The sequence below is a fragment of the Tasmannia lanceolata genome, unplaced genomic scaffold, assembly GCF_043159265.1.
Source record: "Tasmannia lanceolata isolate RefF3 unplaced genomic scaffold, GAP_Taslan_0.1 ptg000016l, whole genome shotgun sequence".
Taxonomy (NCBI): domain Eukaryota; kingdom Viridiplantae; phylum Streptophyta; class Magnoliopsida; order Canellales; family Winteraceae; genus Tasmannia; species Tasmannia lanceolata.
In genome coordinates this window covers 623,899-639,999 of record NW_027518693.1, presented here as the reverse complement: position 1 = coordinate 639,999, position 16,101 = coordinate 623,899, and the positions used below count along the sequence as shown (strand labels likewise).

The window sequence follows — 16,101 nt, the reverse complement described above, 5'->3', positions numbered from 1 at the left end:
ACCTGATTGGTAATTTCAACAACTTTCATATTTAAATGGTAAAACGTATAATTGGAGAACCACTGATGCTTAAGAAATAAGAGAAAAATATAATTACCAAAAGAGAAGAAAATATTATAATCATTTTCTAAAGGGAAACAATGGATTGAATTATCGAAGTATAAAATGTATCTTTAGTTAAAAAAAAATAAAATGAAACATTCTCAATTGTCAATATGGTATAGATTGTTTTGACTTTCCCCTTGATAAAAAATCAAGGGGGTTGATATTTTCTCTCTCCGCCCTTTATATATGTAAAGGGCAGCCACCATATAATTTCTCATGAAAAGAAACATGCTCAGTATATATTTTTATAGATAATGAGAAAATGTAAACTTCCATTGAGCTATTAAATACTTATACACGTTTCAATGGAGATTCATAACATTAACTAAAGAATAACATAAACTTGAGGCTCAATAACAGGAGTGTACAATTGCAAGGCATTTTGCAAGACATCTGAAAAGGTACAAAAAGGAATTGGATTAGTCAAGACCCAGAGAAAAAAAGAAGAAAAAAATAAATCAAAAGACTATTCACCCGGTCTTACTAGGATGGAGCGCCGAGATAAGAGGCTAGCCGCAATATGTCACTGAATATTCCACCAGCGGTAACTTGTGCCCCAGCCCCTGGTCCACGAACGATGAGTGGCTGTTCCTTGTATCTAGTCGTCGTGAAAGCGATTATGTTATCAGATCCAGATAGCTGTGCAAAAGGATGATCCTTCTTGTATCTTCTCAACTCCACAAGCCCCTCTGCCTTAACAGCATCCACCACTCCAACATATCTCAACACCTTTAGAAACACAACAATTCATAAGCTCATAAATCCTATCATGGCCAACCTCAACTCCACAGCATAAAGGGTGTGTTTGGATTACCAGAATAGGGAATGTGAATCGGCGTTTGATTCCATAGCCCCAAATTCCAGCGTTTGGATATGTATGGAAGGCAAAAAATCTATGATTTGTGGACACGGACACGGACACGGTGAACTCCCAAAATTTAGAAACGGGGACACGCCTAAAATAGAAAGTACATATAATCATGATTTGTGGGCACGGATTCGTGTGCCAAGTTTCGACAAGGATATGAGGTATCTAACATGGCAACCCCTAAAAATCTAAAAATAGTGTCACACTCAAACACACACATACATAAATATTGTCACTTCTAGCAGTACACTTAAAAGTGTCTAAAAGAGTGTGGTGGGCACAGGTGTCAGCAATAAATTCAATGTGTCGGCCAAATCATAGCAAAAAATGAAATATGGCGTGGAATATTTGAGTAAATATCAGGCGGATTTTGATACCGCCCGAAGAGGTATTTCCAATTACGATCCCCACCCCCACCCCCCCCCCCCCCCCCCCCTCTCTCTCTCTAAAAATAGAATTGGAATTGATATACCCTTCACCAGGGGAATTGGAATAGGAATGGAATTTGATTTCAATACGGATTCCCGTAATCCAAACGCACCCAAAATGAAATAGATGGGGGAAAAAGAAACACTCACTTCACCAGAAGCCTCTGCATCCTGTCGTTTCTTTGTCATGTCGTCATCAAAGTTTGGAATTTGTTGCATGAATTCCTCAGCCGATGCACAGACCTACAAATTCATTAGAACCCAGTCACATCCACAATGGTCTTGAGTTTCAAGACTCGATAGTACGTGATACTTTCAGATCGTTTCTTACTCTTAGTGGTTCAGGCACAAGGCTTTGGACTGGGATATCGGAAAGCTCAAGCCTTAAACCGGACTCCCTCGCAAGGATTATAACCTGCAATTCAAATGGCTATCAGCTTTTGACTAAAAAAAGGATTTGCCAGTACAAATTTGCATCGGCAGATCGTAACCCACATAGAAACATGTGGGCACCTGTCTGCATCAAATGTTTAGGGTCCTGAGAGGGACCCATGCATTCCAAACGAATAGGCGCTTGAGTGTATCCAATTGAGGGCATTGGGAGAAGCAATATCCCTCTCATAATCATCCATTACATTACAATGAACAAATACAATGTTCCTTATGAGAAACTAAGCATATATTCACCTTTCTGGCAACATCAGTTCCTGATAGATCATCTCTTGGATCGGGCTCGGTATACCCAGCTTGTTTTGCTTCTGCTACCACTTCACTGAAAGCTCGATTTCCTATAAAATTGTTGAAAATGTAGCTCAAAGTCCCACTGTGATAGCAATAACACCAAGTGAAAGATTCATCAGAAAAAAGTAGTATACTTTGAGAGATACATGAACTTAATGCATAAAAATAATGGGCAATCATATCCTCCATTAATTACTGTCATTTCATCGGCTAGATTAAAACCCTGTTATTTGTTGTATTCAGATTTTCTCTTCATCTAATGGATGTTTGTCAAAGCATAACTCTTCATGTTAAACAACCTTTTATTTACTATATCGAAAGATCAACTGATATACATTTACACAAGCATATTTTGCTAGACAACAAACCTGAAAATGCCTTCAATACGCAAAATCTTGTCACCGGTTTCAAGGAGACCACGCAGAGTGCTGATAATAGGGAGACCAGCTCCAACAGTTGCTTCGTAGAAGTAGTGGGTATAGGATCGACGCTGGAGCGCTCTCAACTTTAAATACTGAAATTGGTGAACATCCATCAAATGAGCCACAAGGCATCCCAATTAAAGTAAATTCAAGGAAAAAGCAAATTGCATTTTTTAAAGCGTAAAATACATACTACCAAAAATGCGAGAAACCTCCTTTTTTCTAGCTTGATGAAAATTGAAATATTCAATGAATTGGAAAGCAACATCATTTATGAATAAAAAGAAAAATGACAAACTTATCATTAAAGCCTAAAAATGACTCAACAGAGGAAATTTTTAGCAATTTCAAAGCAAAGGCAGCTTCTGAGAAACCAAGCATTTGTATTCAAAGGAGCGTCATTGCCATTTTTCATTATTTAATGCACAATTTTTTTCATGCAACTGTCACTGTAGTTAACATGAATCTATTATTCCCTCAAAATGTAGCACTGTTATAAATTATATAAATTATATCGCCTATATAGTTTTAGAACCCTTAATTCCATAGGTATGTCGAGAAAGATGTAAAAGATATTCGTCATCAGCTCACAGAAAATACCCCCTTTCGCCTTTTGGTTTTTACCCAAATTACATGGAAATCTCCTTCAGCCATATGTCAAGAGGTCAAAGATATGATACCCTTGCCAAAGTAGGAACGGAAATCACTTTGCTATGATCATTTTACCAAGAGTAATTTCCTAATACATTCACGTAGGAGCAGATGTGTTGACCAAACCTAATGGAAGAGATAAGTTCCAACTGTGTGTGTGTGTGTGTGTGTGTGTGTGTGTGTGTGTGTGTGTGTGTGTGTGTGTTAAAAGTATAGAAAAGGAGAAGTCGTTGGGGTGGAAGTCTAACCTGTCATTACAAAAAATGGGCCTATCATATCCCATATCATTACATATTGCTAACATAAATAAACTAATTATTTTATCCAACTTTTAAGATATCATCTATGCCCAGCTTGGAGCAAATAATACCAAATTGATTGCGACCAAGATCCTTCGCAAAAATATCTGTCAGGCTGTCAGCTGATATTTAAAATTTTAAATCTCACACATGGAATATATATCAATTTGCTATTTATATTTTTGCGCACAAAATGATAATCTATGCACTTCATTCTGTCATGGAATACTGATTACTAGCTATGTAAATAGTTTGCATGGTTATTGTAGAACATATTCATTAGCTCGTAAACCATACAACTCTTTTCTCCCATAAGAGTCTCCAACCACATCAACTCACATGCAGTGAGCCATAGATACACTTCCTCTTCACTAGAACGTGCAACCCCAGAAATTGGATACCCTCCGAAAAAACGCACAATATCCAGTAGCCGAATTTTTGCTAGAAGGAGATTCTGCCCAATCTGAATAAGAGAAACTGTCTACTCGGAAGTGATTGTTCGTCCTAAAGACAATTCTTTTGCCTAGCTTTAGATATCTTAGAATATGACAAACTACAGCCCATTGATTAATAGTATCAGCATGCGTGAATTGTACATTTACAACAAATGCAATATCTAAATGTTCCTATAAAAAGCTGATAGTAAGATCCATGGGAGTATCAACAGGCTTTGCTCCTAACATACTTTGTTTTTGGTTGACGGAATTCCCAAAGGTTTTTTCAAAAGCTAAAAGGGGCTTTGGCGTGGAGATTTCCTCTCCTTTTTATTTACTATTATTGCTAAGGCTTTGAGTCGCATGATTGATAAAGCTCAAGAATCAGCCTTATCAGGGGCTTTGGGTTGAGTGTATAGTTCATGTATATTACTCATTTGCAACATGCAGATGACATTAGTCTCTTTAGTAGTTCTTTTAAGGAGAGAGTGAGAAATCTCAAGATGATGCTAAGATGTTATGAAGTTTCAAGTCAGAGGATCAATTTCTCCAAGTCATCGATCAAGGGTAAGATTTAATAGTAGGGAGGTGGACAACACTGTTTGGATTTGGGGATGTACATAAGCTTCTATCCCATTCATATTTGGGGATAAAAAATATATAGCGCGCATGCACGCACACGAGTCCTCAGAAATTTGGCAGAATGCCGATGCCCAGTGTGAGCTCCCTGAGTATTTCTCTACTTTCTCTCTCTCGAGTAAAGAAACTAGGTTGTTCTGCTGAATTTTCTGAGAACTCGAGCCCAAAATGTCTCACCTAAACAAAAGTCCACTTTAAAAGCCTCAAACTACGCGGACCTGATCCCAACCTCTTTGGGGTAGGCAGGCAACCTGTTCATGCATTTCGGCAAGAGGGACCTTTTCAAGCCTTCATCACAATGCAGAAGCCCAGCATATTCACGTAGTTGTATACCATGCCCACATAGGGTATGTTGAGCTTATAGTTAGGCTAAGCCTTCTTTGAGGGAAAGATCACACCTATCATGTCTTCGCCCGCCAACATGTCTGTTTTCCCGACTAGCATCATTGAGAAGTCAGACGACCTCGAGGATAATTTCCATTCAAACGATAAGGATTAGCCATGGTTTTAAATTTCGGCCGAAATTTCCACCGAAACCGAAATTTCCACCAAAATTGCCAAAACCAAAATTGCGAACCTTGGGAATAGCAAAGGAAGTACCATACGGTTAATTGGGACCAATGCTATAGACCAAAGGCTGAGGGGGGCCTTACGAATATAGGCTTAAGGGAGATGGATTGAGCCCTACAAATGGATCTGGAATTTTAGCAAGGGTCACAACTTTAGCGAGCCGAGAAGGCAGAGACATTCGGGCTTGAGTTGTGTGGGTGGTTCTCCATAGACAACTTTTACTTCTCAGGGCTAATTGCATGGAGAGAAATCATGAGATCCACAGAAGCGTTCCAGGAGAGGTCAAATACAGAGTTTGATTTGGTGAGCGTGTCCGTCTTTGGCTTGACTTGTGTGCAAAGGTCATCCTGAAGAAGCCTTTCCCTAACCTAGTCAGAGTGGCTTGCTTTTTCAAGGCAACCATCGAAGAGTCTTTTTTATGGTCTAGATGAAAAGGTAGTGTAGGATAATTAATTTTGCATGATTTTTTTTTTTGGAACCTGATGTTGATTCTTTGCTTCCTTTTCACAGAGGCTAGACATTGTGTTCATTTGGAGGTGGGGGCATGGCTAAGTGTGTGTTTATATGGAGTTCTGATTGGTCGTTCTTGTATACCCTCTAAGAGGATGTGGAAGAACTTGATTTTCACTTCAAATGATTGGTTTTTTATGAACACCCGGTCTAGAAAAAATCCTTATGGTGGACCATCTAAACAGTCAGAATCTAGTTGTTATCAGTAGATGCCTTACGTGTGGTGCTACAGAGGAGACAATCAAACAACTATGTATCCATTGTAGCTTTGTAAAGGTAATATGTAGCATCATTTTTGGCATATTTGGGCATAGGTAAGTGGTGTTAGATCATATTGTTGATTCATTTGAGACATAAGCTTTTGCTCCATGGGTGATTAGATGTAAGAATCTTTGGAATCTAAATTTCATAACAATTTTTTAGACGGACTGGAAGGAGAGGAACCATAGCATCTTCAAGGGAACGTCGAAAAAAGCGCTCTCAGTTCAACAGATGATTTTCTATTACACCACTAGGTGTGAGGCTGGTGTGCGTCCAACCATGTCGTTGAGTTGTCTCTCCGCTTCTATTGGGATGTGATTCGCATGAATGTGATAACTAGAACGCCTTCCTCTAGGAGGGTTGTCATCCCTCTTGGATTCTTTAGGCTTAATTTTTGAGGCTCCAACTTAAGGAATCTAGGACAAACACAAACGGGGAGATTCTCAGAGTGGTCATATAGGCTTTCTCAGGGCTCGCTCATCATGGCGACGGATTCAAACAAGGCTGACTTAGTCACCCTCACAACATGGTTCTTCCTATTGATCCATCATAATATGCAAGTGAAGCAAAATCAGAGGATGACTATCTTTGGGGGAAAAAATCAGAAGATGACTGGTTAGTAAAAGGAGTGTAACCACATACATTTTCTAACCATTAACATGTAGTCCCATTGTCTTTTGCTGCTGTTACTGTTTTTTAAATTTCAATAAAACATGTTATAATCTGTGTAAACAAACTCTCTCTCTCTCTCTCTCTCTCTCTATACATTTCCTAATATATATATTGAAAGATGACATATTTCATTAATACTGAGATAGCATTCGGGACCAGTAGTCCCAGCCTGCCATACAAAATATTACAGTGAATTGGGGCGGGCATTCCCCGATCCAATTCAGAGATAAACAAAAACATTTACCATGGATTGTAAACACTCCTATTCTCTATTATGTGGATTGCATCCGTTAGATCTTTCTTACCAGCATTTGCATCTATCATCTGTACCATCGTCACAGAAACCAAGCCACCCAAACCACATAAAAAACTAGAAATCTTCACAGGACCACCAGGCCACCCAAACCAAAGCTTTAGCACCACCTTCCGACAACCAGACTATGCCGCACCCTTCTCCAGTTCCTCCAGGATGTGCTGGATGAGGAAGTCCGGCATTTCGATGAGTAATTCCTCCGGAACCCGTTCCAAACGACTAGGGAGTCTTCTCTCGGCAATCCTTTCTTCCACTTGACGGATGCCTACCACCTTATTAGCTTCCCAATTAAGCCTCCTCCCAGCCCTTTCTTTGGCAAGCAGAAATTTGAAGAAAGGGTGTTTAAAAAGTGACGAGTGGGTGTCTTTAACCTCGCCTGACCCAGTGAGGCTGTAAAAGGTAAAAGGGCAATCCTGAGCATCTAATTTAAAGATTTTCCACTGCTTGCGAAGGAGGTCTTCAACAACCTCTTTGGGTGTTAGATCCATGATCAGGGCCCTTTCTTCATCATACTCCATCGAATTTATCCTCCTGAGGATATTTTCTAAAATCAGGGTCTCCGTGAATAAACGCCTCCTTCCGTCGGAGAAAGCGGAAGGATTATTAGAGTTACCTTGATTCTCCATTTCTAAATGATATCTTGGTCGAACAAAGCTGGAAGCACCCAGAAAACCTAATAAATCCAAAGAGACTCCTTAAGCTACTCACTATTCTTCAAGATGCAAAACTTATAGTGCCAAACAACAAATCTGTGACCTTACAGCTTTCCTTTCCTCGTAAACGAAAATAATTATTCATTTTCGCAGTACGGTTAATGTGGCCCACCTCAAGAGTAAATGGGGCAAACCATACCAAAACCAGGACCTACTCAGAAAAGGCTACAATTTTATATCTCACCCCTAACGGGAACCAATTAGGCGCTCTGGAATAAAACCAGGACCCATGACTACAGGGTTACCTATAGACGGGACCTATCCTATATCCTACCAATCTTCGAATAAGGTTTTAAGAGCTTCAACAATCTGCTGAATGTCTTCCTTGATCTTGGTTTAGGAGCCAAGATATTCCAAAGAATATTCAAAAGGAAACTTTCTTGTGATGTTGACCCCCCCTCTGGCAATAGGATTCAAGCCATTGTAAGAGCTGCCAGGGGCACGATAACCAAAGCCCTTCTTGGCTCTAGTGCGAGGACAAAACGTGATGGACTTGGTGAAAGGTGAAGTCAGCGAAGAAAATTTCCGCCTAATGGCAAGGAATTTGGGCTTAGATTTCTCGAGACTCACCACCAGATCAGAGTGGTATGAAAGCTTCTCTTCAAGTCCCATCACATCATTCTCAAGACAAGCCAATGGCACCTTCAAAGGCATCCCAATATGAGGATTTGAATTTGAATTCCCTACGGGACTCACTGGCTCCTCAGGCAAAGGCCTTATACACGCCGGGGGCCGAATTGCCGGCAAAGGAGGACCCGGTCCAGGGATGACGGAATTAACATTTTCCTTCGAAAGATTGACCCCAATGGTATAGGTCTCGTCTAGAATTTTGAAAACACAAGAATTAGGGAAGAGCCAACGGGGGGCTAAAATTTTGGCCGAGACATAACTCATACAATTTTAGTGGTTGCCCTCCATCTTGGTTTCTACCACCTTGCCAAAGAGACCCCCTAGCGCTTCCACCGTTGAAACAGCTTAAGCATGCAATGGAATACCATAAAAATGAACCCAGAGAGCTTCCTTTCCTTGAATAAATTCCTTTTTCCATGGTGAGAGGAAAAGTCAATGGTTATCCAAGGCCGCAAGTCCCTTAGCAAAGGTTTGTACTGCTGTAATTCTGAATCAAACATAAAAAGAATTTCATTTTTCGTCAACAAAGGACAGGTTAAAGATGGGATTTCCCAGGAGATTTGTGCCTATTTCCAGAGCTCATGCAGGGTTTCATTATGGTTTTTCTTTTTCCCTATCAAGCAACCTCTTAGGGAACCCAGTCGCACATTCACTTCTCTGCCCGAGATAGATAAAAGCGGACCCTCCGAATTCTGGTGGCGGTAAATTTTACTCGAATCAGGCCAAAAAACATCTTCGCCACCCTTAAGATCAGCCCTAGATGGTGAGCTGACGCAAGGAACCCATTTTGAGTGAGTTCTGGTCCTATAACACCATCGACAATCATCCCGCCATTTAAAGTTAAGGTATTGGCAGGGAGGGTAGAACCATACTCCAGATCTATTATCTCGATCAAGCTTAGATCTCCCTAAAAGTCTCTCCTCCCCTCCCCCCCTCCCCAAGGTGTGCGGGGCGAGGGAGAAGGATTCAATCTAGCTTGCGGGCATCTTCTACAGCTAATCCTCCAGCCAAAGTTATGGTAGCGACAAAGTAGGCATTGCCAATCCTACTAAAACTACTGAATCCGCTCATTCTCCATTTTAAAATCACCAAAATCCAAAACTGATGATTCCCAATCATTTTCACCCATATGAAATCCTAGAATGGGTGAGTTATCATTCAATTTTCTTCTCTCCTTGTGCTTCTTCTGAACCGGGTTAGAATTCTTCACAGTTTCGCACAAAAGCCCAAGAGCCTGTATACAAGCACAAAAATAATTGAATACGCTCAATGAGGATACCCAAAGAAATAAGAATTATATATATATATATATATATATATATATATATATATATATATATATATGAGGAAAGTGTTTCTAGTCCGGCCGACTAGAGATCATTCTCTAGTCCGACACCAAAAAACACATGGGTCCCACATATTTGGGTGATGCAAAGCATTCATTTGATGGGCCCTGACATAGAGACGGTGTCCACAAGAAATTAGCTTCTTTACAGTGGTGTATTTCTTGTGGACACCGTCTCTATGTCAGGGCCCATCAAATGAATGCTTTGCATCACCCAAATATGTGGGACCCATGTGTTTTTTGGTGGCGGACTAGAGAATGATCTCTAGTCGGCCGGACTAGAAACACTTTTCTCTCTATATATATAGCAGAAGAGAAAATGAAGATTTTTTTCCAATTTCCTGAAAAATCTGTGGATTTAACACATTAGCTTTCTTTGCTTTTCTCACAAAATACACCACTGTAAACTATTTAATTTCAGTCCTACCCCTGTAAAGAAGAGAAAAGGTTTCATGATTTGCTAGCCACCTTCTCCAAAGGCTACGCCTCACCCATCCTTTGCAATGGTATGTGTTCAGAGATTTGTCTTATTAGACGTGGTGAAAAACTGCACGGAAATACTATTTCTTGAAAGGTGGCTAGCAATAATAAGTATAGAAAGAAGCTAACAATAATAATCATTACTTACTAAAGTTTTGGAGGGAAATTACGGACAATGGGTACCTGTATATGACAATTACGGACAAAACTACAAAGAAGAGGTATTGAAATATGACAATTACAAAAAAAGTACTTTTCCTTATTACTTTTTTGAGGATATTGCGAATTCCGCTCACTTTAAAAATATTTACGAATTCCTGGCACCTTAAGAGGAAAAACATATTATGGAAACCTCTATATATTGGAGGGCTAGGATTAGCCTATGGAAATGATTTTACGGGCACAACCTATTGATGTTGTGTTCCATCACATGGACGGTTTGGATCAACCTATGATGTGGTTTGTACAGTTCTTTGTCGGCCCGTGCATCACACGGGGTTTTTTACTAGTGTTTGTGTGTGTGTGTGTGTAAATATATAATGCATTTTAAAGAGCTTTAAGGTTGCCGTACGAGTGAGACTAGGTAAAGCTCTCAATGATTATGTTTGCAGTTAATTCCAATAAACTCACAGATCCATTGAAAATTAAAAAGGCTGATGTGGTAAATATAATATGGTTCACGCTTTTGTCCTATTATGACTGTAATTGTTGTTTTTATATAATGAAATATCATTAAACAAAAAAATACAGCAAGGCTGAGGAGGTCTCACATGAAAACGCAAAAAACAGAGAAACAGTTAATGAATGTTACTGTTAGAAAAGGTGAATTTCAATCTGTTTGGGGGTTCCATTTTGATGAATTTCTTTCATAGTCTTATGTTATCTATGAAGCATTTTAACCTAATGGTTTATGCAACTGTTTTATCAAAGTGAAAAAAAGGAGAGGGACTGATTCACGAGGAAAATGAAATAAATCACTGATTACAAAGATATTGATGTAAAAACAAATAAGCAGAGGCTCTAAAGATTTATTTTACAGAATAATATATACCACCAATAGTATAACAGATGGTTGAGTTATATCAAATTATAAGTTTACCCGGTCAAGCGGTCCTGAATTCGCCTTTTTGTTTGGGGTGATTACATGAATTCCTTTACACAACCAGTTGTGGTAATGGTTTGCAACATTTGAATCCGCCGTACAATCTACCAACACAAAATTTGGAATGAAATGGTTTCCATGCATGTGGTGAACAAATTTCTCCAAGTCTGCAACTTCTGCCTTCTCTTTCAGGAGTTCTCTCCATCTAGACAAGTCAATTCCCCTGGAAGAAACCATTAAAAATATTTATACGAAAGAGATAGGAAAAATTCAATGGCCTTTGAGTAATTTCAGATACATCCTGTTTATGTGATAATATTAAGGCCTCAAATGAAACATGTGGCTATCTGACAGAAAACACAGCAGGGCAGAATTTTCCATCTCATAAAAAAGATAGATAAACAAGGACGTTGCAGCTCTTAAATAACATCAGAAAAAAGAACAATACAATCTATGGTTATTTGATTATTTCAAAGGGTTTCTGAAAGCATAAGCAGTGTTAAAAGGGAAATGATAAATGTGCCCCTTTTCACTACTTGGGACACCCCAGCGACAGTGTATCTATGCAAAGGGGCTGATGTACGTTTGAAGAAGTGAACGCACCTGATTGCCACGTACAATGCAGCTGGGTGTCCCAAGTGATGAAAAGGGGCATGTTTATCATTTCCCGTGTTAAAAATCTCGTAACTGATAATCTAATACTTAGCTGTATAGCATTGTTCTGATTGACGATCAAGAAATACATTATGTGATGATAATGATTATAGTCACCCATAAATTCTTTTTCAGGTTTAATACTTGCTTCCCTAAAATAACAATCAGATATAAGTACGGAAGCTGTTTGTAAGGAAATAGACTTCTTGGAAACAATAGAAAAAGCATTTCCACAAAAGTAACAGGCCATAAACCGTATTTCACATTTTGACTTACAAATACACCCTCATTTTTATAGTGGCTGCGTATTAGGACTGTTAAAGTATAAAAGATTAAATAACACCTTCTCCAATAGCTTAAGCTTTTGGAGTAATTGGTTGTTTCACATGGTATCAGAGCCAAAGGTCTTGAGTTCAAACCTCCATGATAGCAAATATCCACATGCAATGGCCAAACCCAAAAGAGGGGCCACATGTGCCACGTGTAGGCCAACCATACAAAAAGGGGCCACACGTGAGGGGGAGTGTTAAAGTATAAAAGATTAAATAACACCTTCTCCAATAGCTTAAGCTTTCGGAGTAATTGGTTGTTTCACAAGGACCATAGTTTTAAATCTCAGTCGAAATCCGAAATTTCGGCCGAAATGTTTCAGTTTCGGAAAGTACATAGAATCTGAAAAATATATAGGATTTCCCGAACTTTCAACTGAAAATTTTTTTTCACCCTTATTTAAAGGAGATATAGGGCCTCTTCGGATGCCAACAAAATTTGTTCTAGACTCTTGTTTACAAATAAGATCATTTTAATTTAGTCTTATTTGCAAATGGGGCATTAAGGCTACTTTGGAAGCCATTAACTATTTCTTAAACTATTATAATCATTATATTTGGGTGTAATCTTATATGCAAATGGTTTTGAAGTTAAATATGATTATTTGTCTCTTTGGAAGCCATTAACTATATCACTTCTAAAACTATTATAATCATTATATGCAAATAATCCTATTTAATTTCAAAACCATTTGCACATAAGATTATACGCCAATAATATTTTGAGGTATCCAAAGAGGCTCGAGAATACGATGCCTAGATACTGATATTATTATGGATATCAATACGGACATGGGGGCCAAGATAAAGACTCGGTGTCTTCCCAAAATGAAAGACATGGATACAATATGTATACCATGCCATGAGAAGTTAACTAGATTAAACTTAGAAGAGAGTATAAGGTTCATACTCAAAACCATTTATCAATTTGTATGTGTCATCCTTGCACATGAGCCATGCTTATCTTCTCTGTATCGTTCCAATTTTATCGGATGTCACCGAAGAGAGACATCCATAATTGGAAATACATGATACGAGCAAGCAAAACACATGATAGGTAATTCAATGTTTGAAACATGATAATCATTTTTACCAATATAAGTATACATGAAGTATATCGGACAAGTATCAGAGTATTGTCTCGGACATGAGATGTTGGGCATCCGCAAGTATCAGAGTATCATAGGATGTAAAAATATCAGAAACTCTTAGCCCATAAAATTACAACAAAAACCAAAGTTTAAGCAATAAACTTCTAGCACGTACACCCCATTTTGACAACAGAAAGCAGTGGAATGTCAAACCATTTAATTGAAATCTTACTAACTTACAAGTTACTCAACGTCATTGTCCTTGAGCTGATGATTCCCATAATGCGTAAATCAATGTTAAATTCTTCCTTAAGAACAGCTGCCTGCGAGAAGGATTTTTATATAGAATTACTTTCAAGTGAATGGTTGCTTCATACTTGGGAAATTAGATCAGGAGTTAAAATTTTCAGTTTCATCAACTTATTGAAACTAATAGCAATTGATGGATAGTAAGATATGACAAATGTTCAATAAGAATGCACATAAACCAATTGAAAAATGAAGCAAAAGAAAGGATTCAATAAGACCTATGTTGCATGGATTCGGATTCGGGTGTCGGAATCCGACACGGATTCGAGTTGTCGGATTCGGCTAACCTGAAAATCAAGGATTCGGATTTGGCATTTTTATTAAATTGATTAAAAAATAAAAATAAATATTCAGAAATGAAACATATGAAAAAAGTACCAGATTTTGGTAATTCCACCAGAATATGAAGAATATGAAAAACTACCTCTCTCATCGTGGAATTACCAAAATCCTACCAACTAGTAAATGAGAATATTCTGTAGAATTTGTGGCCGTAAAGCCCATGTCTGTCAAGAAGTACAGTGGGCCCACTGAATAGGATGATCCAAACTGCTCCTTTGTTGGGCCAGAACATAACTTCGATCTATTGAGGTTTCCACAATTTATAGGATCATCTACAGACCGGAGGGATAGGATCATCACATGAAAATGATTTCCAGGCTACAACCTCTTTATGTAGTGACCCAACAAATGAACCGTTTGGATCATCTTATGAAGTGGGCCCCAATACTTTTTGATAAATACTGGACTTTACAGCCACACACCATATAAATTGTATTTGTCCCAGTTTTTTTACTTCGGACAGCCCCCTCTCGTGAATTTAAGACTAGTGTTTTATAAAAGCTGACAGATGTGTCTATCAAGATAAATAGTATTATGTTGATATTTACACCTGTCCCCCCTTTTTTGGTAAAGCCGCCCCCACCATGTTGAACTTTATCGTTTAAAAGGTGTTACAACTCTTAAATTTCTCCTCTAGCTATTATGACAAAACAGGGAAAGACTCTTCAAATTGAAAAGTGGATTTTTTATCTTAAAGAAAGATAGACGATATCCATCCATTTTTATAAAAGATTCGTATTCATAAAAGCTGGCAGATTAGTCTTTATAAAAGCTGGCAGACTAGTCTTTTATAAAAGCTAGCAAGATTCGTATTCATAAAAGCTGGCAGACATGTCGGATTCGCATTAAATTCAAAGTTGACCGTGGAGAGACGTTTCGACACGCATCTTGCCGAATCCAACGCGTATCCGAGTCCGAATCCGCGTCGAGATGTGTCGACACGCGATTCGGCACTGTAAGGAGAAGAATCAGTGCAACATAGAATAAGACACAACATACAATTTACTAATTCATATATTATGTGACAAGTAAAATATGCCATTAACCACTACAAGACCACATCAAATTGCTTGTTTGTTTCTACTTTCTATGGCTCATGGTTCAACGCGTACTTCAAGTATTCTACAAGATATGGTCTTTGGACTTGATAGCTCAAGTACATCCATTCCCTATCTAATCCTCTATAAAGTAACCAGGTAAAAAGTAAGCACTCCTCAGATGAATTAGAGATGACTGACTAAAAACTAAATTTTAGCTCAGGTGACATGCCTTCTAATTGCCCTAAAGAACTTGTCAGGAAACTTTAATCTGGAAAAGGGAATCCTTGCCAGGATTGGCTAAGCCAACAAGAAGTTTAATTGAGTGACGGAAATCAATGAACCAAAGCAAGAGGCAAGTGTGGTAGCAGCTTGACATGCTATGCATAAAAAGAGTTTTGGGGTTTTAGGTTGGAGACCTGTTTTATGATTGGAAGACGGTTTATATGACTCATAATCATTCGTGTAGGATTGTGGCTACGTGGAATCCTCCTCTTAATTCCATCAAGCTAAATTGTTTTATAGAAGTTCCTCGTGGTAATCTAGGGCACGTGGGTAGTATTGGAGGAAATCAAAGTATCAAATGACGTTAGGGGATATCATCTAAGGTTTGCTAATGGAATAGCAGATAGATTAGCTAGGGAAGGAGTAGACAAACAAAGTTTGGAGTTGTTTGACTTCCTCTATAATTGGATCTGGGCTTTGTATTTTTCTTTGTAATTCTCTCTTGTATTTGTCTTTCTATGTATTTTTTGAGCTTTGTATTTTGGGGTGCACTACCTCATGCGCCCTGTTTTTGTTTAATGAAATCTGCAACCATTCAACCAAAAAAAAAAAAAAAAAAATATATATATATATATATATATATATATATATATATATATATATCTATCTAAGGTTTACACTGTACCTTAATATAAAGGATCCTAACGACAGAAGTGTGGAATCTTCTTACCATAGTTTTAAATTTCCACCGAAACTGACACAAAATAACTGAAATGTTTCTGTTTACATCCTCACTGAAACGCATACCGAAACTGAAATGCATACTAAAATGAAAACCATAAGTGTATTAGAGGTAAATTATATCAATGTATTACAAAATTATATTTATATTAATTGCATGTGAAATGTGGTGTATGTATTATATATAAAT

The 16,101-nt window shown here is 38.2% G+C and overlaps 1 protein-coding gene and 1 non-coding gene across 3 annotated transcripts in view; both read right to left on the bottom strand.

Annotated features, from left to right (window-relative positions):
• Nucleotides 1–365: 365 nt before the first annotated feature.
• LOC143848178 (bifunctional aspartokinase/homoserine dehydrogenase 1, chloroplastic-like) overlaps nucleotides 366–16,101 on the bottom strand; it is a 33,673-nt gene continuing 17,937 nt past the window's right edge. The window contains exons 13-20 of one of the 2 annotated variants that reach the window (XM_077357052.1): nucleotides 13,498–13,580; nucleotides 11,181–11,406; nucleotides 2,511–2,656; nucleotides 2,089–2,224; nucleotides 1,733–1,816; nucleotides 1,552–1,644; nucleotides 580–834; nucleotides 366–498 (exon numbers count right to left, since the gene is read on the bottom strand). In XM_077357052.1, the coding sequence (XP_077213167.1) occupies nucleotides 589–834; nucleotides 1,552–1,644; nucleotides 1,733–1,816; nucleotides 2,089–2,224; nucleotides 2,511–2,656; nucleotides 11,181–11,406; nucleotides 13,498–13,580 (1,014 nt within the window). In that variant the 3' untranslated portion in view covers nucleotides 366–498; nucleotides 580–588. The remainder of the gene's footprint in view (nucleotides 499–579; nucleotides 835–1,551; nucleotides 1,645–1,732; nucleotides 1,817–2,088; nucleotides 2,225–2,510; nucleotides 2,657–11,180; nucleotides 11,407–13,497; nucleotides 13,581–16,101) is intronic. The other variant, XM_077357051.1, reaches the window with a different exon arrangement.
• Nucleotides 13,072–13,176, bottom strand: LOC143849212 (U6 spliceosomal RNA). The gene has a single exon (XR_013235591.1). It is a non-coding gene; the product is annotated as a U6 spliceosomal RNA (small nuclear RNA).